The following is a 27,156-nucleotide window of genomic DNA, read 5'->3' on the forward strand; positions in this document are numbered from 1 at the left end:
GAATGGACCAGCTTTTCTGATATTTAATAAGGCATAATATTCAATTGGTGTTCCCCTGAACAATTTGGATTTTGGTGTGAAAGCAATCATTTCTAGAAGGCCAGCCACTAGTCCGGTCCGCAGAATTCAATTCCCCTCAACAATTTGGATTTTGGCGTGGAAGCAATCATTTCGACGAGGCAAAGCCAGTAGTCGTCCAGTCCGCAAATATCAACCTTCCAATTCAAATTGGCCATTGCCGAGTGTCCATTAATATTAAATGGAAAGGTGGTCTTAGGACTAGGAACATGGCTGTGTCGATATTTAGATTGGACCCGAGGGTAATTTTCTTCTTATAGCAGAACCCATCCCACTGACATTTTTAAAGCAAATAGTTTCTTTGGATGGGGGTTCAGCCACCGTAATTAGTTGGATTCGGAAGGGCCCTCATAGTGATGGAGGAGTTCACCCTTTACTTCGTGATATATGGTTGATGGTGAGTGAGGGGTTTTCCTTTCAGGTTATGCATGTATATCGTGAGGCGAATGGGGCGGCAGACTGGGTGGCGGCGTATGTTGCGAGCCACTCAGGAGGCACCTTTTGGGTTGGTGGGGATGACGTGCCTGGAGCATTCCGGGACCTTTTGTATGCAGATTCTGTTGGGTGTGTTCGTATCCGAGTAGTATGAGTTGCCCGTTTTACCAAAAAAAAAAAAAAATGGGGGTTCCATCTATTAGATTGATCGATTTCTTTATTATATTATTCGTTCATTTTTGTTAAAAAGTCTGTAGGTCTTATGGAAATTGAAGAAATAATTTGTTGGGTTCTCCAAATAAGTTGGATGCTTTATGCATACAAGCATACATATACTTCTCACAAGTAAATATGACATCTTATTCTATTTCGCATGAGCTCTACTCACATCCTCTGGTGGGTATAAACCGGCACAACGGTGAGAAGAAGTATGAATTGAATTATGACATTAGCATCACACGCAAGATTGCCATTGGAATACTCTTTACTTAAGAACAAAGGTGGAAATAACCAATGCAATTGGATTCTTAGAAGTGATTCTAGCGAATCGAACTCAACCCAGCACAAGATGGAGCTAGCAAATCACAAATCTTATGAGTGCATGGAACCTTTGGCATACGTGTGATGCATGCGAGAAGAAGTATGAATTGAAGTTTGACATTAGCATCGCACACGCAAGATTGCCATTGGAATACTCTTTAGTGAAGAACAAAGGTGGAAATAACCGATGCAATTGGATTCTTAGGAGTGATTCTAGGGAATCGATCTCAACCCAACCCAGCGCAAGATGGGCCTAGCAAATCACAAATCTTATGAGTGCATGGAACCCTAGAGGGGGCATCACCGTGTCCGCAAATTGCACAACCATAGTGCGTACAGGCTATAAAGGAATATTTCTCAGGCCTCCTAAGTTCTCAGTGGAAGCTGCTTAGATTCTTCTGAGCATGTAACTCTGAAACTATGTCTGATGGATGAGGGGGGCGATTCTCTCTCATTAATGTCAACTAGCAACAGGAAGATACTGAGCTTCCGGATTTGGGGAATTCCTACGTCATGATCGATGATGTCGATCGAGGAATTCGATGCCCCATCTCACTACCCTTACAGTTTAGGATACAAGTAGTGTGCCTGTTTTGATTCGGATCATAAGCTTCCTTGACATTGCTTTTATTATTATATGTTAAATCCGAGTGCTGCAAATATTCTCTATCGTTCAGGGAATTATTCATGAATATCAACAAGAATAGATTATGTAAGTAGCAAAGTCTCATCAGTTGGTCAAATCCTATTTTTAAATATATTTCTTTCTTGTCAGGAGGTGGAGAAATTTATCTTCCACTCTTATAGAGTCCAAATTATGCTCGTCTTTTGGGAGCCCCCACTTCCTAGTTTTCTCAAGGTGAACTTCGACGGCAGTATTACGGCGGGTGGATGTAGCGGTGCTGGATTTATCATCAGAGATCAGGAGGCCAAATTAGTGGCGGCCGGGAGTCGGCGCATCTTCAATCACACCATCGCTGGGGCCGAGGTCCAAAGAGGGCATTTTCTATGCAAGATGGATGCTGGGTGCGGCCCACATTATTCTTGAGGGGGATTCCGCCACGGTGATAGAGAAGATATAGAGTTCCGGGCGGTTTGCCGAAGGGTTGCGATTGCTTCACGACATTCGCAATCTCTTAAGTAAATGCACTGCCTCCTGGGCTTCTCATGTGTACAGGGAGGCTAACAATGCTGCGGATTAGGTGGCATCTTATGCGGCCTATCACTCCGGAAGTGTTATTTGGGAGAGACATGATTTTGTTCGATCTCTCTTGCATTTTTTACTTCTTTTTGACTTTATGGGCTACACTCACATCCATTGTGTGTGAGTCGCCGATGTAAAAAAAATAAAAAAATAATAAAAAAATAATAATAAGTACTTCTCTTTGCTTATGCAGATTAAGAGTATCATCGGTAACAATAAGAGTGTACATGTTGAACAAATGGAGTGCATGCATTCACAGTGAGATGCTGATATGAATAGACGATGGGCCGTTGTTTTAGAGCATGCAGATGGGTGGTTTTGCATAGAAGGCCCAATCTTGAGCCAGGCCTGGGCTGAAATGAAACATACCTCGGGCTCAGTACCATCACATCCAACAAGCATACATGGGCCCGTTCTGCTTACATTTTTGCATAGAAGGCCCAATCTTGAGCCAGGCCTGGGCTGAAATGAAATATACCTGGGGCTCAGTACCATCACATCCAACAAGCATACATGGGCCCGTTCTGCTTACATGCTTGAACAAGGATGAGGTATTTATCATCGCGCGCGAATGTCCATCAAATTTCAATGAAGTTGAAATTGATCGGATTCTTAGTTTCTATGGGACAATGCAGATCGTATGTTTGCTCTCCCATATACTATCAAATTTGAACTTGATCAAGCCAAGATGGATCCCATAGATGATTCATGCGTTTGTAAAGGGAATTTACTGACGACAACTCCGGTGTATATCTAGAAAACACAGCTTACCAGGTCTATGGACCTTATGTTTGGCTCTTCTAAGCACAACCTTTGAAGGGCTGCTAGTGGGTTGAATTGGGTCTCGGTCCGACTTGAACCAGCTTTGGGCGTTCTAGAGTTAGACTGAAATTTTGACCATTTAATATTTGGATTTGGCTCAAGACGTATCTATGTTTAATGGTCTGGACCACAATTGTTACGGATCGAGTCAAACTCTCTATGATATGGGCCGCAGTTGTAGGTGTACCCAGCCTGTGCGTTTCAAATTTGGTTATAAATTAAGTCCAATTAAATCAAGTAGGTATAATTTTATTTTTTATTTTTATTTTTTTTGAGAGGCAGAGAGTTTTGAAGAGGAAGATATGTACCTATTAGACAATGACCATTTCTCAGGTATTATGACGCAACCAGTTAGATGTTCGGCCGTATTTGCTTGTGTGCCACAAATATTTTCAATTCAATATCTCACTACCGGCACACTTTGTCTAGTTGTCTGGATGGTTAAAAAAAAGTGTTTCAAAGCAGAAAATTACATCCTCACAAAAAAAAAAAAGATCATCATAAAAATGTATGATTCTATATAATTGCACATGACTGCACGTGATCAAGTGTGATTGCATATCTCAAAGCATCATAGATGACGATGCTCCAAAAGACTATGACAGTCTTTCATTCAGAAAACCTAAACTTACCCTCTTTAAAAAAATATATATATTTAATAATATTATCCAAGAATTAGGCATATGAAAGAATAGTTAAAAAATATGTTTAGGAGAAAGTAAAATATTACCTTTGCTTTAAATTTTTTTTTTCAAAAAGCAACAGTAACACCAAACATGCTTTAAATATCTAATTTGTTTTTTCTGAGAAAGATGATTGTTCATAAAAATAACAACAAAAGAACATAAATATCAAGAATAGTCGGCATACCTAAAGTAAAAATTTTTATTTTGTTTATTCAACCAAAAATAAGATTAGTTTTTCAACTTTTTCGGCAATCAGACATGGTCTTGATTCAACAGTCATTTTATGTTTAATAATATGGAAAAAGATATTACCTAATCATATACACCGCTCAACATGAAATGCCAAGTGTGTACGGACCAAGTCGAAATCGGCGGTAAATTAAAGGGAACAGTTGTTATGTTTATCCCTACCAAACAAATGGGCCCTAAACCCCAATCACCACGGAACTGCTAACGTGTTACGCAGGATCAACTTAAATAAACCGCTCGGAAGAAAATTTCAAAACGCTCGCAGCGTCTAGCTTTCCCAGAGATCCACGAAACGCGGACTCATTCGGTCTGCAGATCCGTTTTCTCCCAAGCTGTTCCTTTCATCCAGGATTCAGCCTTTTCACCCAATCATATTCTCAAACGTGCTCTAAACACTGCCCAGAACGAAGGCTATCGCGATACACGTGTGGTCATGATTCGTGTTGATGACTCAGATACACGTGGGCAGTACCTAATCCCGGTGTAAGATCCTTTCTTATAATGCGCTTTATTCTAGAGACAGCGAAATACCGATACGTGGGCGGGGCTACGTCCACCGTTTACCGGTGGTCGGATCTCGACGGTCCGCTGCAATATCGGTGTCACCATAAGCATTATGATGCGTAAAAAAGCCCTACTATTGCGCATCTGGGCGCGTCATGTACGGGCCGAGATGAATCGGACTACTGGCTGCTCCGACGAGCTATGGAGCTAACCCGAAGTTTCGAGGCGTCCGGATGCCGGGTGGGGTTGGATCACCGCGATCCCTATCACCTCTTTTCCTCCGCGACGGAACCTCTGCTTCTCCGTGAAAGGAATCCAGAAGCGAATATAACTAAGAACGATTCCGCTCTCTTTCTCGTCGATCTCTCGTCGAGAACTGAAAGCTTTTGGATATTTTTTGGAGCCGTCTCTTTCGCCTTCCATCCCCTCCATCTCCCTTCGATTTGTTCGTTCTATGTATAAACGGTACGACTCGCTCTCTGTTTCGTTCTTTCTATATATAGACGGTGTGACTCGGGCCGCGAGGCTTCCTTCCCCTTTCCTATCGGTGCTTTGGGGTTCTCTCTATCTCCGTTTCCTCCTTTCTGAGAGAGTTTTTTTTTTTTCTGGAAGGGACTTTTTAGGGGGCGTGATGGAGAGCGCGGAGCCGCCGCTTGTCGGGGCCGATTCGGACGAGTTCGAGAGCTTCTCCGGAGGGAAGGAAGGCAAGGGGAGGAGGCTCTGGAAGCGGGTGAAGTACCAGCTGGTGGAGTACCATACGTTGCCCGGCTATCTCAAGGACAACGAGTACATATTGCGCCATTACCGGGCTGAATGGCCCCTGAAGCAGACCCTACTCAGCATCTTCACCATCCACAACGAGACCCTCAATGTTTGGACGTAAGATCGGATTTTTCTTTGATGAATCCCTCTGTTAATTTGCCAAAGATCGGATCTTTTCCTTTGCCCGTGCACCCAAGATTGGATCTTTTTCGTTGAATTTCTTGTTTATTCGCCCTCTAGCTGCGTTTTTCCAATTAAGGTTTCCTCTCACCGGTGATGTTTTCATCTGGGCTGGTGGATTGGGTTAGGTTCTCTCTCCTGTTAGGAAACGATTGTTCTGTACAGAAAATTAGAGAATTTTGAATTGGTGTCTGGTGTGAAGAGAAAGATATCACGTGATTACAGACAGTTGAGATTGGAGCAAAGGGAAGATTGTTGTCCAGATTCGTGCATGCATATAATTTTAGTTTCTTTCAAAAATCTTAGTTTTATTGATCCAACCAATTTGTTAATTCAGATGATGATCGCCCAACATAATCTGAAGGGCCTGGTGTATATTTTCTTAGGTCTAAATTACTATGTTGTGCACCTCCACTGATTGCTACAAAAGGTCTGCAATTTAATCCCTTCTCCATAATTCCATGAGTCAGAATTTTGCCTCGCTTTACTATTTATGAAGGAGAAAACGTATCATTTAGCAATCCTAGCTGTTCCCAATCAATGGGTTTTGTTGTATCTTGGTCTATGCTTTTACCATATAAAAGTCGATATAATTTTGATGAAGGACCAAATATCTAGAGTTTGAAAAGGTTGGGATTGATTAAAAGGATGGGCTTATGAATTAGGATTCTTGCCAAGATCTGCTTATGTAAATGAAACAGCACTCAGATGCTGCAATACGGAATACAAGGCAATTCAGTGAAATGGGGATGAATTTTGCATTATGGAAAGCCTTGTGCAGATTTTGTTACTGCAAAAATGCTATTTAGGTTCATGGATCAGATCTACATGATTCAAGGAGGAACCATAGAGAATGAATTAGATAGTGGAATTTTGTAACCAACTCTTTCAATACTAATATCAACAAATTGCCAATCTGTGACGGTCATATACGATATTAAAAGTGGTTGGCTTTTTAAATTTTGAGAAAGTTTTTCGAAATTTCTCTCGAGTTGGGGTTAGATGAGCTGTCTTTTGGTTGTAACTCATATTTGGGTTTTGTAGACTGTTTGATATTGCTTTTCTTCAAAAGAAACTTACCATGAACCAAATCTAACAAGGGTTTATATTTATCTTTATTCCTTGGGCATGGCATTAGTTTAACTCGTACATGTAGAAGCCAGTCCATCCTCAGAATTTGATCTTTCAAGGATTCATTTTGTTTTTGCTTGGACTCCCACGTGTTTCTTATTTGATAGATGCAAGGCTATCCTCTTCCTGTCTACACTTTCCCCATGCTTCCTCCTCTTCTTGAAGTATTATATTTTTCTATGTTCATTTTTCTTTCCTTTATCTGTATTGGACATATAGGATTCTATAAATAGGTCTTCTGGTGTAACCATAAATTGTGGTGAAATGCTCAAAGAATTTCATTTTGCGCAGACTTTCCCTTCCTCTAACTCTATATCTTCCATTTAGGCCCCTTTTCTAGCCACCAAACATCTTCTAGATAATTCCAACTTTATAGTTTCAAATTTCTATGACAAAAAGAATCATGCTTAAGCGCAGTAATGCTAACAGTGAACCAATAACCATCTTCCGGCTAACCTACCCTCCTCCACCCCTCGGGACTAACAAGAGGTAGTACATGAATATTCACCTGTTGACCATCGACGATGCCTTTCGGCCTGATCTTAGGCCCTGACTCACCCTCCGTGCTTCTTCCTTTGTGCTGACTATTGGTACTAGTGGAATAAGATTGACCTATAATATAGAACCCATATGTGTAACCTTTCGCTCGATACTCAAATTAATAATTGAAGCATCCGAGGCTGCATCAATCGAGAATACATAATAGAAAAAATTGTTCTATCTTCAAACTCACCTTCACCAACGTAGGTTTATTTCAATAATTTAGTTTTTTCTATCCTGAATTATGTATCTTTCTCTTAATACTGAAGTCTATATTATCTACAGTTCACTCAAGAAAAAGGATTGTCTTTAAAATTTTAAATTTTTGGCCATGAAACGTCGCAAACTGGCAATTTTTTAAATAAAAAAGAATCATGATTATGTAATTCAGTTTTTGCAAATGTTGTGTCAACAAGGGATTGAAGCCATTGAATTTTAGGAAGGGAAATGTAAGATTAATCTTTCATGAACAACGGTGAATTTGGACTGATTCGGAAACCAGGAAATGGTTGGTAGCTTTCAGAAGTCCTATTTAAATTCCTGATACCTATAGCTACTAATCTCTATGAATTCCATTATCATGAATCATAAGACTTTGAGGAAGCTTTTGTTATCTACTTCTCTTCCTTGCTTATGTTGTGGAGCTTGGTTGTTTCAAAACTTTGATTCATACTGTGTGAGCAACATTATGTGATTTATTTTGGTGACCCGTTAAAGCTTGTGTTTGTTACTCACACTATTCACATTAATGGTTCAGGCACTTGATCGGGTTCTTTCTGTTTCTTGCTTTGACCATATACACTGCAATGAAGGTTCCACAGGTGGTAGATCTCCAGTCATTGCAACATTTGCCAGATGCCCTGAAAAGAGCTCATTTACAAAAGATCCAGTCAGAAATTATGGCTTGTCTTCCTTCTTTGCCACACCTACGTGATTTGCAAAGATTAAAAGATGAATTCAAGACCTCCTTGGCTTCTATGGACATGTTTCCATCTCTACCCCGCTTGCACCTTCTGGAACTTCTGTCAAATTGTTTGCCTCAGAGATTTAGCCACACAAATCAGACAAATGTATGTGCTCCTGCAGACCCTCACCGTTTTATTCAAATTTCTGCTAGCATATTACATTTATTTTGAGAAATTTGTCTTGATATGGCATGTTTAGTGACATATAGTAGAACTTTTAAAATTCTAAGAATGTATTTGTTTTCCGTAAGTTGATAGGCATGTTGGTTCTGCAGTAAGCTATGCTTTTCCACTGAGATTCATTTGCAAGAATCAATACAAATATGATATTCTCAAATATTATATATACTCTTCCCGCTACAAAAATACATAAACAAATTTTGGACATCTTTCTTTATTCCTCTTCTTCTTCTTCCTCCTTTTTTCTTTCTTGGACTTTATATCGGACTTGAATATGGGACAGAAACACTTGTCTTCAGCAAGTGCAAAGTTTATTTACGCTGTTATTGCTGTTGTGTCCAGTATATTTAAGTGGTTTTATAGTTATCAATCTTTTACAATTATATTTAATTTAAACCTTTAGTCAGTGCCATGTTACAATCATTCTTTCTTGAATTATTACCACAACACTAACTTAAAGCCCATGATATGTCGGATATGCAGCGGAGCTTTAAAGATGACATGGCTAACATGATAGCACCACTGCTGGTAAGGCCAATTCCACGTTGGCCGTTTTTTGCCTTTTTAGGTGGAGCCATGTTTTGCCTTCTTGCCAGCAGCGCGTGCCACCTTCTATCGTGCCACTCCCGGCGGTTTGCATACATAATGCTGCGCCTTGATTATGCTGGGATTGCTGCCCTCATCACAACATCCTTCTACCCCATGGTGTACTACTCTTTCATGTGCAACCCCTTCTTCTGCAACCTCTACCTCAGCTTCATAACCGTTCTTGGTATAGCCACCATCTGCGGTTCGCTCTTTGAAGTCTTCCAAAGCCCGGAGTTCCGAGTTATAAGGGCAAGTCTATTTTTCGGCATGGGCATATCGGGGGTGGTGCCAGTGGTGCACAAGTTGGCAGTTTTCTGGAATCAACCGGAGGCAATCCACACAACCGGGTATGAGGTGTTGATGGGGCTTTCATATGGATTAGGGGCGCTGGTATATGCTACAAGAATTCCAGAACGGTGGATGCCTGGAAAATTCGACATCGCAGGGCATAGTCACCAGCTCTTCCATGTGCTAGTCGTTGCCGGGGCTTACATACACTACCAGGCAGGGCTAGTGTACCTAAAATGGAGAGATATGGAAGGATGCTAGCATTGCTGTACGAGACATCTGGCTGTAGCTCTCCATGAGCTTGTATGTTATAAGATGTATTCTTGCGGCAGGGCTCAAATCAAATCTTCTCCAAACTAGCAGTTTTAGCAAATTTGAAAATTATCAGAGAATTCAAGCTTCTCGTAGTACCATGTATTGGCACCTTTTCAGAACACAGCAGAATAAACATCATGGCTGTTGGTTAGTTCTGATATGCATGAGGATTCGGTTAAATGATACAAATAGTTGGAAGTTCTCAGTATTACTTTAAAAATGTGTCTGTGGTGTAATCCATCTTCTTGATAGAGAGCCTTGGGCATGCTACAAGTGTTAAATTTCTTCAAGACTTGCTCCAGATAAATTATGATAGGACTTGGTCAAACTAAAAGCACAGCTGGTCATTTAACCATTAGGAAATCATTCGAGTGCAGAGTGGGCACCTGGTGGCCATGACCCCATGATGCTACCAAGCTGCTTGTCCTCTCGATATCAAGTGCCAAGGCCAGGATCAGAATCGTCCAAATTCTGCTACAAAGCATAGATATTAGCAAAATCGAGCATGCTCTCCAGTCTCCACTATTTGCATCATGGTCGCAGTTGCAGAGGAGTCTGGTGAGCTGCTCTCCATTATTTCTTATTCTTCTCAAGCCATGCACGGATGCCCCTTTCAGATTCAGAAAGCAGCTCCTCTTTCTTGTCTCTCGCTGAACCTTCAATGAGTTCGAAGTAATCCTTGTAGTTCCGCTTGTAGTAATCATCTAGTCTCTGAGGAAATCAAAGCCCAGCAAGCTACCAATTCGTTAATTTCTAAAAACATCAAGTTGATTTCTTCATATATTTACTTCTTTGAAAAAGATTTTAAACAAGGAAACATGGACCTCTTTGTCATTTCTTGCTTTGTTCTCTTTGGACCTCTTTAGATACTCTGACAGCATAAAATATTGAGTTATATCATCAAGAAAATTTTCTGGCTGAAGTGCAATTGCACTGTCATTGATAATTACATCACATTCCATGATCCACAATCATAGCATTGTATATTCGATTAAACGGAACATCAATTAAAGGACAACCAAACACTAATTTATTTTGCTCCCTACAAGTAATCACTAGGAGCAAGGTTCAGAAATTGCATTGAATACCTTGAAGAAGGTCCTTCTTTGAGTCGTTGCCTTGTGGGAGTGTGGCTGTTGACACAAGCAGAGGCAATAGGCTCCTTCTAACTACCTTTACCTGAACTAATTTAACGAAAGTTCTGAGACAATGGATCTCTCCCTCGGAAGAAGCAGCTGGCTTGTTCTTTAGAGGGAGGGTTCCCCAAGGCAGAGCCATGGATCTATCACTTGTTCCGCTCCCGCTTTCCACCCCGGTCCCTGTTTTCCTTCCCCCTTTCTGAGGTGGAGATGCTTAGGTTCCAGGATTTAGAATGCACGCATGCAAGCAGAACCACAAGATTCTTTATGGATAAGATTGAACAGAATTATCCATACTGTCAATATTATTTCAAATGTGATCTTTTTTTCAGCTCTGATATAGAAGCTTCAGCTAGGCTGATCTTGGACAACTCACGTTTGGTTCCCATATTTCTTGCGGGGTTCATTACCTTATCAGTGTTATATTCTGTAAGATAACTGACTAAATTGATCGAATCTATTTGGCATAACGAGATAAGCACTTCGGTCACACTAGGAAATTATCTTTATGAACCCCACGCTGTAAGCAGTTCTTGTAGATTTTATGCAATAGCTTCTACGACAAGCGAACATACTAACTATAAAATAACAAGTATGTTAGAATAACCGCTGAATGTGCAGAATATCAATTTGATTAATTTGTGTAATCAGGAAATTGAACATGCTGGACCTACCAAAATAGAGCAGAATTAATTGCTTCATGCTAGCGAATTACATAAATGAAACCCTGCCATTCAAATAGCATTGTGAGTACCATATCTGGTATTTTGCTATACAGAGGAAGAATTATGAGAAGGTAATGGATGAGGGAGAAAAATATTGAAGGGTTTCACTACTGAGATAGGTCTATTAATTTCCTAGAAGAATGATTCCCGAACAGATCTGCTGAAAACTGAGCCACCATAATGGCAGAATGAAAGATTAGCGTCTTATGCATCCATATCTTCCCTTGCCTAACTGAATCCAAGCATCTTGGGTGCTAGCTGTAGAAGAGGCTCCAAAGCACTTGGAGCAAACTTCCTGCCGAACAGGTGACAAACAGATATGGACTGGTTATTGTATGGACATGTAGTTCCCTCAAGAATACTCTTCAGAAATGTTTCAGTAATATCAGCCCTCCCAAATGTTGCTGGGTGAGCACCACCCCTCGACCAGTCTACCCAAGTAATAGTTCTATTTGCCAGAAGATGTGGCGATTCAATGGTGAGCATGGTAGGAAAGTAGTGTTCATCCACGTAACAATTTGGCTTGCAGAATTTTTCAAACTTCGGATAGTACGTGGTATCCTTCACCATGCTGACTGCAGGTTTCCGACTAACTGCGAACCACTGAGAGCCTTTACGCCATTGTGTGATGTTGACCTCAGGTGCCATGTTCAAGTCGTATCGTCCCCTTCCAAAAGGTCCTGGATCATCCATAGCCCCAATAAAACTGTGCCTAGATCTCATCAAGTATTGGTAGGCAATGCTGAAGTTAGACAGCGGGATACATGATTCAGACAGCAGAACAAACCATTCATTGGAAAGATCTAGCAGTGCATTTGCAAGGAGTCGTCTCTCAGCATCGCACATGCTCATCTGCCCCCACTCAGATACCTGCAGGTCAGAACTCCAAGTTATGACAAGGTATAAAGAAGGGAGATGATTTAGACAACAATTGGAACATATAAAAAAACAATCAATGTATCAAATTTCTTTCTTTGTAACACTCAACTGACACAACTATGATGAATTGTTAGACATTAAAGAGTCACTATGCTTAGTCATGCAGTCCAAAAATGATTACAAAATTCCCATGAAAAAACAAATATGCTTCTGCAGATAAATTAACAACAACCAGCACTTAAAACTATGCTTACAAAAGTTCCCGTAATGGATAAAATACAAAGCAGATAAAAATTGCTAGCTTAAAGTATTTCAGAATTAACTGGCGCTTCTATACCTTCTGAATTTACTAGAATTACTTTACAGTAACACCAGCCATCATGCAGTCATCAAATTATCAAAGATGATTGGCCTGTCGTTCCCTCTTAGTGAATGACCTTTATAAGATGAAAACCCTGCAGTATTGATAGATACGCCCTCATGTACTTCTATGAGGATCCTGCTTATATACAATAATGATGCATAGGATGTTTATGATGCTCTTTTGATGATGGATGGAGGGTGTACTCCTCCCTAGTCGAATCACAATCTTATAGCTAGCAAACCATCCTTCTAAACTAATAAATTAATGAATGTTTTGCTCTTTACAGAGCTAAGAGATGTCTGCTAGATGAAAAAATAGCCATATGATCAAAATCTGAAATTGATTTGTCAGAAATATCTCGAATCATAGTCAATCCTCCAGTTATCAAACCAAAAGGAGACTGTTAAGACTTTAACTAGCAACCTTTCAGCTAGCCTTAATGTTCAATCACTGATACAGCTTAAGAGGAGAATGAAGGGAAAAAAAAAAAAAACTCTAGACAAACAGCATCATTTCAGTTGTTCCCTTCTGAAAGGCACTGGAAAAACCTGAGTGCGAACATATTTAACAACCCAATACAATTCAACACAAAAAGGCAAGCATTGTACCTACTGCTTTTCTACCTATATGGTTTATGGATCATAGAACATGTGGCCCATTCATGGCCAGAACAATCTACAACTAGATCTACTTTCCAAAGAAAAAAAATAATGCATTCTACAAACAACCAAAACTTCTAGCAGTAATAATCACAAGAAAATGCGTTGTTTTACATGGCACACTTCACTTCTACGATCTAGCGATATAATACCAAAACCTCTGAAATAGTAATAACAAAATATCGGAGTTCTTTTCGGTTGTTACTTTATACTCATTTTGCATCTCTTCCAATCAATCCAATACTCGGCCTTGCACCTTTTTTTTCACTCCTTTTACTCGCTTTGCCTTGATCAACAGCATTTTATCTACAGGAACTAGAATATGATGCCATTACTCAAGGTCCAAGATATTTTTATCATGAATGTGTCAAGATTCAAGACCAATACAAAAAGATACTGTTTCACACATTTGGGGGGGGGGGGGGGGGGGGTGCGGTTCTCATAAACAATTTTGATCATTTGGCCCAAGCAACCTCCAATGTAGTTGGTTGGGTCAAAATAGAGTCATTAGACTCCTGACTGTCTCAAGTTATAGCTGAAGGCATGGTGGAGATTATCAAAGATGCAATGATCCTATCCTAGCTGAAGTAAAGGTGGTGCAAACTTCAAAGCATATATTTTCTCCAGATGCTTGGTCAACAAGGAAAGCAATTGGTGCTTCCACATGCCCCTAAACAGCATATACATGAATATGGCGTGGATAGGTTGCTTTATTTTCATGTATCCTGCCGAAGAATGAAACTCCGGTCAGGGAGAAAGCTCCACAGTAGGGCATAATATCAGGCTAAATATCTAAATTATAAGATTCCAGATGTTTATACAAAGAACTGAAGATCTCAGCAATGACACCAAGACATCTCACCTAACATTTGATGTCCAGGACAGGGTATGTGTTTGGTCCTCAACATTGGATTGCCCCAAGTCATGATCTTTATCGTGCCATTGCACATTCACAGATAAATCAGTGTAAACCTAAATTTTTACCAGATGCAGGATGTACCTCACTCTACCACATGGCAATTTTAAAGACTTGGTGCAGCGACATATCCCTATGTATTTTTGTCAAAAATTAGGCTATTATCGACAGGTGCATCAAAGCTACAATACACCAAAAGGAAAAAAAACCTTCAGCAAGTTTGTTAGAATAAAGTAAACTTCATCAAAATCGAATACTATACTCAACAGCAGAAATACAATTTCACTTATCCGAAATGACAAAGTTTAATTATGTATCTTACAAGCAAGCTCCAAATCAAAAATAATGAGTATAAACAAAAAAAAAAGAAGAATGATAGAAGTATAGAACACAAATGCACTTTTGGCTAGCAATCAAATGGCATCAACACTAAAATTTGACAATAACTATTGAGGCTTTAAATCATCAAAATTAGATGTAGCTTCGATTGTTGCCACTTTGGCAACTGAGAGGGTAATAGAGTATGCACAATTGGGTAGACTAGGTTAATGAGTACACTCCAAGGGATCCTCAAAACCTCGGATAGAAGGGGTTCTGCTATAAGAGTCGAAGGAACAGAGTGATGGGGTGGAGACCAAGCAAAGAAATGGTTTTTAAAAGCACTTGCAATAGACCTTGGATAGCAAGCTCAAATACAAATAGCCATGTCCGAATATATTTGATAAGTTATGTTCTACTTGTCTGTATACATCCAAATATTGAAAAATAAACCAGAAGATCACATAATGAAGAGCGATTTCGAAAGATGAAACAATTAACAGATAAAAAAATGCGAAAAATGGTTTTTCGTATGCAAAATTACGAGACTAGCATATATGGAGGAGCAGCGGCAGCGGCAGCGGCAGCGGCAGCAGTATAATAATAATAATAAATAAATAAATGATACCTTACTGGGGATTTGCCTCCGATAGAACACCGAGTCTGAAGTGAAGTTCCCCTGGTACGACGGCAGGGCATGGATATAGATCGAGTAGAGCCCTTTATGCCCCTTGAAGTACTTCTCCCACAGAGGAGACAGCGGCAACGGCCCTCTGGTCAAGAACATGAACGCAATCTTCGGTACCCTTTTGAAGGGATACTTCTTCACCTGCGGCACGAACGACGCCCGCCAAAGGAGCTCCTCATCGCTCATATTATGCATCAAATTGGACGGAGGCCTGATCCACCAATCGAGACTGCTCTGCTCCTCGACGCAAGGTTGGAAACCGGCCCTCGCTTGGAAGACCACATTTTGAACCTTTAAATTCCTCGTCATGTACAGACTAAGCGCCGAGAACCCGACGCCGAGAGGAAGGAAAAGTACAAAAACCTTCAGTAGAACCAGAGGGACGACCCTGGGCTGAGCCCTCTGCAACGAATCCTTGATGTCCTCCATCGAGGATACCCTCGTCTGCATCTTTCGGAGACCGGAAGGGATCCAGGGGACCAACTCAAAACCTAGATCGTATCTCGGAAAGGAAATGTCGAATTCCGGAGCCCTCTCTTCATGGGAGAAGGGGCTCAGATCTGAGAGGAAGGGGTAAGGAGGGATTTCTCGAAAGTTAGGTGCGGGGGGAGAGTGGAGTTGGAGGCGAATGGATGGGGACGAGATCTAACGAACGGAGACAGGTGGGGAGTGGGGCCGGCGTTGGGAGGAGTAATGGGGCGACGGAAGCGCTTTTTTTGGAGCCGCCCAGCTAAAACAGCAGTAATGCGGAGATATATATCCTGAAAAAGAAGGCGGCATCTCGATGCTCGTCATCTTTACCTGAGCCGAGCTACCCGGAAAAACGAACTACGATCAACGGTTCTCTGGATGAATCCTGTGCTGTTTTTAGCTAGGATTACCGTTAGACATGATTTTCGATTTCTCGAGATAGAAAGAGGCACTTCCCCGTTACGTATCGCTTTCTTTATTTATTCACCCGTTTTTGTTCCAACAAAAAAAAAAGCAGAAAAACCAAAATCCAAAGAAACACGTTCGATTGTCGATACGAAGTTTTTTGTTTTCAAAAAAATATATTGAAATTACAAAAAATGGATTATGTCGTGTGGTGCCTCAAAGAAGATCCTAACTATCTATTTTAGGGGCTGCTAAGAGCAAAGTTGGTATTTTAGCTTTTAATCAACGCTTCAGCTGCCAGTTTGTTGCTATAAAGTCCGAGCGTGCATTATTTTTTGGATATATTTCAGAAAATATTATTATTTTTGAGTTTGATTGTTGGATGCGGTAATTTAAATTTAAATTAGAATAATTATAATGACATATTGCCCCCAATATTACAATGCTACTACCATTTTGTTTGCTTTCCCTCGCTATAGTAACTACCACCTTTACATTGGATACACGGGTCAGGAAATTCTTTTTTTTTTTTTTTTTTTTTTTTTGCTTAAAACGGGTTCTTCAAACAACGCGTGTCCGAATACACCCAAGAACATCAAAATACAAAATCTCGCGTAGCGCCGATGGCAGCTCCCGCTCTCCTGACCACAGGGCGTAACCCGAATGGTGTGCTACATATGTAGCTACCCAGTCAGCCGCCCCGTTGGCCTCCCTGTATACATGCTTAGCCTCAAAGGCCACAACATCCCTCACCATCAACCTAATATCCCGGATCAAAGGATGGTCAATGCTCTCCCGCCGAATCCACCCAATGACAGTGGATGAGTCGCCCTCCAAGATGATCGAGCTAGCCCGCAATACCCGCCGCGCATGGCAAAGGCCGGCCCAGGCAGCTCGCAACTCCGCCGCTGGCACTGATATGTCAAATAGCCGGCAACCGCCCGCTGCCAGTACCCTAGAATGAGGGTCACGTATGACAAAGCCGGCACCGCCTCGTGGAGTGGGATGATGCCTGTTTTATGATGTATTTATTTTGATATATTTGCATTTGTTTCAAACAGCTTTGCCGGTTTGGATGACTTGCAGGGGTACACAGGCGAACCTGTGAATGATTCAAGGCCAACCTATGATCCTATCATGTACTCATACAGTATGAGTTTCCATGGTTCTGAGTAATTAAGTCTGTTCGGATGTCTTCTGAAGGCACAGTAAGATCTCAGGTCCATCAGCTAACGGCAATGAAGTGCATGACACAGCAGGCATGTGCTAAACTCTAAATTCTGATGAAGTGCGATACCTAATTCTATTATTCTCTTACCACTTATTCGCTTATCTCTTTTAGAGCGAAAGAAAATTGACAAATCTTTCTTCTTTTTTTTTTGTTTTTAAGAAAATATTTTTTGTATTTATAAAATTTTTAGAGTAGAACTGGAATAATAAATTATTCCGAGACCATCACTCCACTGATGTTATCATGCTTGTATCACCAACACTATTGACAAGGCCGCTATCTCAATTACCATCCATAAGTATCGATACATTTTTGCTATTAGAATTTTCACCATATCTATTATCATAACTACTGTTGGGAAATTACCCAAGTCATGACACCTCAGAGGCGCTCGACCGAAGAGCGCCGACCAGAGAGGCGCTCGGCCGAAGAGCGCCGACCAAAGAGGCGCTCGGCCGAAGAGCGCCGACGAGAGAGACGCTCGACCGAAGAGCGCCAACCAGGGAGGCGCTCGATTAGAAAGCGCCGACCAGGAGCAACCCCGCCATAGGACACTCCGCTAAGCGACCTATTCGGCTCGGCACCTCTGCTGAGCCCATGCCTTAGCTGAATATCCAATCTCCGCTTAATCCTCCAACAGGTCTGACAACCAAGTACGTGACTTCACTACAATCTGCCGCCATCCTTTAAGTCATCAAGGCACGGGATCTCCACAGGAACTCGGCATGACCTGTCATTAATGCATGAGACCCCCTCAGGTCTCCGATGCATTCAGTCATTAAATGAACACGGCTCAAGATGATCTCCGGATCACCGAACCATCAAAGCGTATGGCTCTCCCTGACCGCCGGTTCACTCGGTAATTAATGCACTTACCATCTACGAACTCCAGGCCCACCACGGCCGACGGTTCAACCACTCCGACGGGTCTGATCAACCGCGACAACTCCCTGACTCCGGTCTGATTCGGCCCTGTTACGGGGGAACTTAGCCACCATGCCCCACGTGACCGGCACGCGCGCCCAGGAAGACTACGGCTGCCCCTTGATCCAGCAATCCGACCTCGGGTCGGATATCTTCGGCTCCGCAGCCCGACCCCGAGTCGGCTGCCCCTTGGTCCAGCAATCCGACCCCGGGTCGGATATCTTCAGCTCCGCAGCCCGACCCCGGGTCGGCTGCCCCTTGATCCAGCAATCCGACCTCGGGTCGGATATCTTCGGCTCCGCAGCCCGACCCCGAGTCGGGTGCCCCTTGATCCAGCAATCCGACCCCAAGTCGGCAATCTCTTGACAACAACAGACTGTTCCCCTGAGGCACGCCGCGGCCCCCTGCTCCACTACTCCCTGCAACGGCCGTATCCGGCGCTGCCCCACGATCCCCTGTAACAGCCGTGCAAAGCGGAGCTCCACTACGCCCTGCCATGGCCGTACCCGGCGCTGCCCCATGACGCCCTGTAACGACCATGTCAGTGGCAACCCCATCGTGCCACACGATGACCAATCCCCAAAAAAACCCCCCAGCCTGATATATATGCGGCTGGGGGGAAGGGGAGGGTAAGCAAGATTTTCCAGAGTATTATCTTACCTGCTACTTCTTCTTCTCCTTCGATTTCCCCTAACTTGATCGTCGGAGGGCCCCCACTACCCCGGTGGTGGTGCGAGGCTTGCTTGCAGGTCTCCCGGCGGAAGGCGGAGCGCAACCGAAGTAATTCCAAGGGAACCCCATTCACACCGATGTGCCAATCGTTCTCGGTTTGGACCCCCAGCAACAGTTGGCGCTAGAGGAAGGGCCCGGATCTCAGAGCGATCGTAATGGCACGGCGAGGTGGTCGTGGAGCTTCCAATGCTCCCGGTCGCGGGGCCTCTCGCGCCTCTGGCCGGGAGGCCGCTGCATCTCCAACACACTCTCAGCAACACTCCACCGCCCCACCGCCCATTCAGACGGTCGAAGCCGCCCAGTTCGACCAGCTAACCCAGCAGGTTCGCACCCTCGCGGAGGAAGTGCAGAATCTGCAGGGTGCGATGTCCCGGGCGCCGCAGCGGGCTCAAGAGCCGCCGCTGCCTGAGCGTTCGCCTGTCCTCCTCAACCCGCGCTCCTTCCTCTCCCATGGGGAGGAGCGCCGGCGCGAGGAGGATTCTCGAGCACGCTCCATTCTGCCGGGACCTTCCCACCGGAGCTGCGCGGGGTACGAGAGGCGGGCCCGGGTGCGTTCCCAGACCCCCCAGTCCTCGAGGAACCCGCGCTCCAGTCGGTCCCCCTCTCACCGCTCCTTGTCTCCCACCCACCGGTCGCGCTCCCTGGACCGGCGGGTGGACGATCTCCACCGACAACTCCAGGTCCTGAAGGGCCATTCCAAAGATCCCTTCGCCGACTTAGAGATCTCCTCCCAGCCGGCGCTTGCCTCGAGGATCCTGCGGACCCCGAATCCGCCGGGGTTCAAAATGCCGGCGATCGAGCCCTATGACGGGGCGGCGGACCCGCGGGATCACGTCGAGAGTTTCAGGACCCTTATGCTCCTCCACGGAGCATCAGATCCCCTTCTCTGCAAGGCTTTCCCGGCAACCCTCCGTGGCCCGGCGAGGGCGTGGTTCGCCGGGCTGGAGGCTGACTCAATCCGGTCCTTCGACCAGTTCACCCGCCTCTTCATCACTCATTTCGCCGTCAGTAGCCGGCGGCGACTGGTCTCCGACTCCCTCTTTGATGTCCGGCAAAACGAGGGAGAAAGCCTGCGGGATTATCTTACCCGCTTCAACAGGGCTACGCTGGAGGTCCGGAACCTGAGTCAGGAGGTAGCTCTTTCAGCCCTGAAGCGTGGCTTCCGGAAGGGCAGACTCACCTTCTCCCTGGACAAACGCCTGCCGCGGAGCTTCCCAGAGCTGTTGTCTCGGGCGAACCAGTATGCAGACGCCGAGGAGGCGGCCGCCCACCGGAGCAAGGAGGCCGTCGAGATCCCTCCAAAGCTTGGGAAGAAAAGGCGGAAAGAGGCACGCCAGAGGAGGAGCCCGACGCCCCAGCGTCGACGCAGAAGCCCGTCGCCGGCGAAGAACCACGGCGCCCCACGCCCTCGTTCTCCGCCCCGACGTTTCAACCGGTACACCCCTCTCCTGACTCCCTCGGCCCAGATCCTTATGGAGATCAAGGGGCGGGAGGACCTCCCGGCCCCGAGACAGATGCGGAGGATACCTAGGAAGAGGCCCTCCCGGGCGTACTGTGAGTACCACCGAGACCACGGCCACGACACAGAGGACTGCTTCCAGCTTCGGGACGAGATCGAGGCTCTCATCCGTCGGGGGCATCTCGGTCGATATGTGAGCGACCGACGTCCCCCCGCAGACCCGCGTCCGGCCAACCCGGCTCCTCCGGAGCCTCGGGAGCAGAATCGACCCGTTGCGGGGGTGATCCACACTATCACTGGGGGCTGCCCCCGGCCCGTGAGGAACGCAGGGGGCTCGACGGAGGCGTCAGGGGCGGCCGTCGCAAAGAGGCAGAGGGTCGGCAATGTAATCACCTTTTGTGATGAGGATGTAAAGGGGGTTCAGACCCCCCACGATGACGCCATGGTGATCTCCCTCACTATGGCAAACTATGATGTAAGGCGTGTTCTTGTGGATAGTGGAAGCTCAGCTGATATCTTGTTTTACGAGGCCTTCCAAAAGATGGGCTTGTCCAGACAATTGTTGCACAAAATATCCACCCCCCTCATAGGATTCACCGGTGACGCTGTCCCGACGGAAGGTGTCGTTGAGCTGCCTGTGACTGCGGGCGTCGCACCCGCAGAAGCCACGGTGCGACTCAGGTTCTTGGTCGTCCGTGTTCCCTCGGCCTACAACGCTATCCTCGGACGACCCGGACTGAACGCCCTTCGCGCGGTGGTCTCTACGTACCACTTGCTCATGCGGTTCCCCACGGCGGTCGGGATCGGGGAGGTCCGAGGCGACCAACCGACCGCACGGCAATATTTCCTAACGACCCTCAAAGGGAAGAAGCCTGCAGAAGCCCTAAGCGTCGAGTCCCTTGATGCCAGAGACGAGGTGGCCTTGCGGCAGAGGGAGCCGGCCGAGGGTGTGGTCGAAGTTCTCCTCGAGGAAGGCCGCCGAGACCGGGTGGTCCGGGTCAGCGCCAATCTCGACCCGGGAGCTCGGGCCCGGTTGGTGGAATTCCTCCGAGCCAATGCCGATGTATTTGCCTGGTCGGCGGCCGATGTACCTGGGATCGACCCGGAGGTCATTTCTCACGCCCTCAACGTCGACCCGACCCACCGGCCAGTGAAGCAGAAGAAGAGACACTGTGCCCCGGATCGGATCCGGGTGGTCGACCAGGAGGTAGACAAACTCTTGGAGGCAGGATTCATAAGGGAGGTGAGTTACCCCGAGTGGCTGGCAAATGTTGTACTTGTCCGGAAGGCGAGCGGGAAGTGGAGGATGTGCGTCGACTATACCGACCTGAACAAGCGTGCCCTAAGGATAGCTTCCCGCTTCCGCGGATAGACCAACTGGTCGACGCGACTTCCGGATATCAGCTGCTGTCTTTCATGGACGCCTTCTCCGGTTACAACCAGATAATGATGGCCCCACAGGACGAGGAGAAAACTGCCTTTATAACGGACCGGGGGCTGTACTGCTACAAGGTAATGCCCTTCGGTCTGAAGAACGCTGGCGCCACTTACCAATGCCTTGTCAACAAAATCTTCAAAGAGCAAATCGGCCGGAACATGGAGGTGTACGTGGACGATATGCTAGTGAAGAGCCGCCAGGCAGACCAGCACATCGTGGATCTGGAGGAGACTTTCACCACCTTGCGGAAGTTTCGCATGAAGCTGAACCCAGCGAAGTGCGCCTTTGCCGCTTCGGCCGGGAGGTTCCTCGGTTTCATTGTCAACCAGCGGGGTATCGAAGCCAACCCGGACAAAATCAAGACTATCCAAGGTATGTCCCCTCCGACCAAAGTGAAGGAGGTTCAGGAGCTCGCTGGAAGGGTCGCCGCGCTCGGACGATTTGTGGCAAAATCGGCCGAACGCTGCCAACCATTCTTCAAGGTGTTAAAACGCCCGAAAGACTTCCTCTGGACGGCCGAATGTCAAGCAGCGTTCGACCAGCTCAAGGAATACCTGGCGTCTCCTCCCCTGCTATCCAAGCCGCAGGAAGGGGAGATGCTCTACCTCTATCTGGCGGTCTCCCCAACCGCGGTCAGTGCGGTGCTGGTTCGGGAAGAGGCAAAGCTCCAGAAGCCTATGTACTACATCAGCCAGGTCCTACGGGACGCCGAGACGTGGTATACGAAGGCTGAAAAGATCGCCTTCGCGCTGCTGACCGCGACCAGGAGGCTTCGTCCCTATTTCCAGGCCCACTCTGTCACCCTCTTAACTGATCAACCGTTACGACAGATCCTCAGCAATCCCGAGAATGCGGGACGGCTGGTGAAGTGGGCAGTAGAACTCGGTGAGTTCGACATCCGCTACCAGCCTCGACCCGCCATCAAGGCCCAGGTGCTCGCGGACTTCCTCGCTGAGTGCACGGTGCAGGAGGCGGAACCTAGACCGCCGGAAACGCCCAGCCTCGACCTCCCGACCTGGACGCTTCACATCGATGGGTCGTCGAACCCCGAGGGTGGAGGGGCCGGGCTGGTCCTTACCAGTCCTGATGGAGTGATAGCCGAGTATGCCTTGAGGTTTGGATTTCCAGTTACCAACAACGAGGCGGAATACGAGGCCCTAGTCGCGGGACTCAAACTCACCGGGGAGCTCGGCATCCGGCGTTTGAAGGTCTTCACCGACTCCCAGCTGGTGGTCGGGCAGGTCCGTGGGGAGTTCGAGGCCCGGAGCCCGACCATGCAGAACTACGTCCGGAAGGTGCAAGCACTCATTCCCGACCTCGGCAGTGTCGACATCCAGCAGGTCCCCAGAAGCGAAAATGCCAGGGCCGACAGGTTGTCTCGCTTGGTGGGCGCAGAGGCGCACAACTTGTCGAGGGCAATCTACCTGGAGACCCTGGATGCCCCGAGCATCGGCGAGGCTGGAGCGGTGATGGCGATTGATCCGGAGCCGTCTTGAATGGACCCGCTCGTCGCCTACCTCGCCGAAGGGATCCTCCCTGAAGACGAAGATCAAGCTCGGCGACTTGTCAAGAAGTCCGCCCACTACGTACTCTATGAAGGGAGGCTGTATCGGACCTCGTTTACCGCCCCCCTCTTAAGGTGCCTCCGCCCCTCGGAGGCGGCCTACGTCCTCGGCGAAGTCCACGAGGGCGTCTGCGGATCCCACTCGGGGGCTAGGTCCTTGGCGCACAAGATCATGAGGCAAGGCTATTATTGGCCTACCTTGTTGGAGGACTCAAAGGATTATGTACGGAAATGCGACGCCTGCCAGCGCCACGCCAACGTCCAGAGAGTCCCTTCTGTCCCCTTGGCACCAATCACCGCACCCTGGCCCTTCGCACAGTGGGAAATGGATATCCTCGGACCATTCCCCGTCGCTTCAGCCCAGCGGAAATTCTTGATTGTTGCAATCGACTACTTCACCAAGTGGGTGGAGGCAGAGCCGCTGGCCACTATCACGGAGGCGCAAGTCCGGAAGTTCGTGAAGAAAAACATCATTGTCCGATTTGGGGTACCCCGGGTCCTCATCTTGGATAATGGTCGACAGTTCGACAACAAGCATTTTCGTGACTTCTGCGAGGAGTTCGGGATCGAGCATCGATTCACATCTGTGTCGCATCCCCAAACCAACGGTGAGGCCGAGGTGACAAACCGGACAATCCTCCAAGGAATTAAGGCGCGAATCGGTCGGACGGGGCAAGCTTGGGTCGAAGAACTCGAGAACGTCCTTTGGGCGTATCGGACCACGCATCGGACCCCTACCGGGGAGACGCCTTTCAGCCTAACCTATGGCACGGAAGCGGTTGTCCCCGTGGAGCTCGGACTCTCCTCGCCCCGGGTGGCTGCGCACCGACCCGAGGCCAATTCGGAGCAACTCCGAGGGAACCTGGACCTCTTGGAAGAAGCGAGGAAAATGGCGCAGGTCCGGATGGCGATGTATCAGCGGAGGGTGGCCCGATATTATAACTCCAAGGTCCGACCAAAACTTTTCAGAATCGGAGATCTGGTGCTAAGGCGAGCCAAAGCATCTCAACCCGTGGAAGGTGGGAAGCTGGCGCCAAATTGGGAAGGCCCGTATAGGGTTCGCTGGGTAAACCGACCTGGCTCCTACCAGTTGGAGGCCCTAGATGGTCGAGAAATTCCAAGGAGCTGGAATTCCGCTAACCTGCGGGTATATTGCCAGTAGAAAGACAAAGCCAGAAAGACAGTTCAAAAAATGTATAGTCCTTTTCATCTCAATAATTCCTGGTTACAATGGCGTGTTCGTGTGATTACAAAGAATTCCCGGAGGGGAATTGGGGAGTAAAGAAAGTAAGAAAGAGGTGGGGACTCCGTGGAGCTGAAGATCCGGGATCCCGAACCCTCCATCCGAAGCAGCTGCAATCCCACCGGACGTGGGTGCTTCCCCCCGGAGGCGCCATCGACGCCTCACGCAAAAGACGAAGAGCCGGCGCGGACGAAGAAGTTCGCACTGCTTCTAGAGGAACGCCACATCCAAGGGATATTCCGGTCCTTCCCAGAAGAAGGGGAGGAAAGGAATACAAGGGAGAAGAGCGCGAGGAGGCGCGATCCCGGATGAAGCGTCCAGCGCAGAGCTCAATCGGGAGGTGGGACTGAAAAGAGGGGGGATGTGATCCCGGATGAAACGCCTAGAGCGGAGTTCCACCGGAGAGAATCTCCCTGTTGATCCCAGATGAAACGACTAGTTGGCGGAAGTTGCGAGGGGCGCGCCTCCCGTTCCTCCGGCGGGGATTTCCCAGCCACGCGCCGGAGAGGAGGTCCACGATCCATGGCAACCTGAACAGCTCCGGCTTGGCAGGCTCCACCGCACCTGCGCTTATATTTATAGCCAAACTGTGGCCCCCTGGTCGTTCCGATGCGGGTGGCTCCAATAAATGCGGGCACATCAAATCAGGAGCCGTTCCGGCTCTCGAGGTTTATCCCCCCACGATCTCCTAAGCGTCGTTCTCCTTAATTGCATTCTTCGTGCAGGACACTCCGGGCGGCGTGTATCCCGCGGCCCACATATCTCCGCACGCGTCCAGGCCGCATCCGCCTCGAAGAACGCGCGTATCGCGGCCACTTAACTGGCACTCCTCGCAAGCAGCAACTGGCCGGTCCGATTTCCCAGGTAACGCCTCAATTAGCATTTAATGGCCTTCTGGTGTTCCCCAGGCGACGCTTCGAGAGGAGGAGAAACACGATCGCAGTTGGCCACGGAGAAACCCCGTCGAGCGGCAAGTGATAGGGGCGCGACCAACGAGCGGAATTCTCCGAGGCTTGGCCCTCGGATGCCAGGCTAACCCGATGATCATCCCGGGAGCAGACTAGCCTGAAGCCCCGACCGGTCGCCTCGGCTTGCGCCAGCCTTGGCCGACCAACGAGCGGAATTTCCCGAGGCTCGGTCCTCGGATGCCAGGCTAACCCGATGACCATCCCGGGAGCAGACTAGCCTGAAGCCCCGACCGGTCGCCTCGGCTTGCGCCAGCCTTGGCCGACCAACGAGCGGAATTCCCCGAGGCTCGGCCCTCGGATGCCAGGCTAACCCGATGATCATCCCGGGAGCAGACTAGCCTGAAGCCCCGACCGGTCGCCTCGGCTTGCGCCAGCCTTGGCCGACCAACGAGCGGAATTCTCCGAGGCTTGGTCCTTGGATGCCAGGCTAACCCGATGACCATCCCGGGAGCAGACTAGCCTGAAGCCCCGACCGGTCGCCTCGGCTTGCGCCAGCCTTAGCCGACCAACGAGCGGAATTCCCCGAGGCTCGACCCTCGGATGCCAGGCTAACCCGATGATCATCCCGGGAGCAGACTAGCCTGAAGCCCCGACCGGTCGCCTCGGCTTGCGCCAGCCTTGGCCGACCAACGAGCGGAATTCCCCGAGGCTTGGTCCTCGGATGCCAGGCTAACCCGATGACCATCCCGGGAGCAGACTAGCCTGAAGCCCCGACCGGTTGCCTCGGCTTGCGCCAGCCTTGGCCGACCAACGAGCGGAATTCTCCGAGGCTCGGCCCTCGGATGCCAGGCTAACCCGATGATTATCCCGGGAGCAGACTAGCCTGAAGCCCCGACCGGTCGCCTCGGCTTGCGCCAGCCTTGGCCGACCAACGAGCGGAATTCTCCGAGGCTCGGTCCTCGGATGCCAGGCTAACCCGATGATCATCCCGGGAGCAGACTAGCCTGAAGCCCCGACCGGTCGCCTCGGCTTGCGCCAGCCTTGGCCGACCAACGAGCGGAATTTCCTGAGGCCTAACCCTCGGACGCCTGGCCTAGCGCCGGAAGAATTTCCTGAGGCCTAACCCTCGGATGCCTGGCCTAGCGCCGGAAGAATTTTCTGAGGCCTAACCCTCGGATGCCTGGCCTAGCGCCGGAAGAATTTCCTGAGGCCTAACCCTCGGATGCCTGGCCTAGCGCCGAAAGAATTTCCTGAGGCCTAACCCTCGGATGCCCGGCCTAGCGCCGGAAGAATTTCCTGAGGCCTAACCCTCGGATGCCCGGCCTAGCGCCGGAAGAATTTCCTGAGGCCTAACCCTCGGATGCCCGGCCTAGCGCCGGAAGAATTTCCTGAGGCCTAACCCTCGGATGCCCGGCCTAGCGCCGGAAGAATTTCCTGAGGCCTAACCCTCGGATGCCTGGCCTAGCGCCGGAAGAACTTCAAGAGTCAGGAGTCGGCGAGGCGCTACCAGGAGTTAAAAAGAGGACGGACGAAAGTGAAATGAGGAAACACTTTGTTTGCATTAACTTTCGTTGCATCAGGGTCGAGACCCATACAACGTGGCAAAACGCCAACATACAAAGAAAA

General features: G+C 47.8%; 3 protein-coding genes across 3 annotated transcripts; 1 reads left to right on the top strand and 2 right to left on the bottom strand.

The window, feature by feature from the left end:
* The first annotated feature begins 4,653 nt into the window (after nucleotides 1-4,653).
* LOC103707503 (heptahelical transmembrane protein ADIPOR3) lies at nucleotides 4,654-9,687 on the top strand. The gene is made up of 4 exons (XM_008792018.6): nucleotides 4,654-4,983; nucleotides 5,131-5,397; nucleotides 7,889-8,201; nucleotides 8,760-9,687. Exons 1-4 carry the CDS (start codon nucleotides 4,973-4,975, stop codon nucleotides 9,411-9,413), a joined length of 1,245 nt encoding a protein of 414 aa, XP_008790240.4. The 5' UTR covers nucleotides 4,654-4,972; the 3' UTR covers nucleotides 9,414-9,687.
* On the bottom strand, nucleotides 9,500-11,184 carry LOC103707504 (photosystem I reaction center subunit N). The gene is made up of 3 exons (XM_008792019.6): nucleotides 10,556-11,184; nucleotides 10,292-10,338; nucleotides 9,500-10,178 (listed from the first exon to the last, which is right to left on the bottom strand). Exons 1-3 carry the CDS (start codon nucleotides 10,743-10,745, stop codon nucleotides 10,041-10,043), a joined length of 375 nt encoding a protein of 124 aa, XP_008790241.1. The 5' UTR covers nucleotides 10,746-11,184; the 3' UTR covers nucleotides 9,500-10,040.
* Nucleotides 11,185-11,277: 93 nt separating this feature from the next.
* Nucleotides 11,278-15,994, bottom strand: LOC103707505 (glycosyltransferase BC10-like). Its single transcript, XM_008792020.6, has 2 exons — nucleotides 15,096-15,994; nucleotides 11,278-12,201 (listed from the first exon to the last, which is right to left on the bottom strand). The coding sequence occupies exons 1-2, from the start codon at nucleotides 15,603-15,605 to the stop codon at nucleotides 11,560-11,562; spliced, it is 1,152 nt and encodes a 383-aa protein (XP_008790242.2). The 5' UTR covers nucleotides 15,606-15,994; the 3' UTR covers nucleotides 11,278-11,559.
* Between the last annotated feature and the right edge of the window lie 11,162 nt (nucleotides 15,995-27,156).

This window comes from Phoenix dactylifera, chromosome 7 (assembly GCF_051530095.1).
Source record: "Phoenix dactylifera cultivar Ajwa chromosome 7, Ajwa_hap1_PhDact_Kaust_v1.1, whole genome shotgun sequence".
NCBI classification, from domain to species: domain Eukaryota; kingdom Viridiplantae; phylum Streptophyta; class Magnoliopsida; order Arecales; family Arecaceae; genus Phoenix; species Phoenix dactylifera.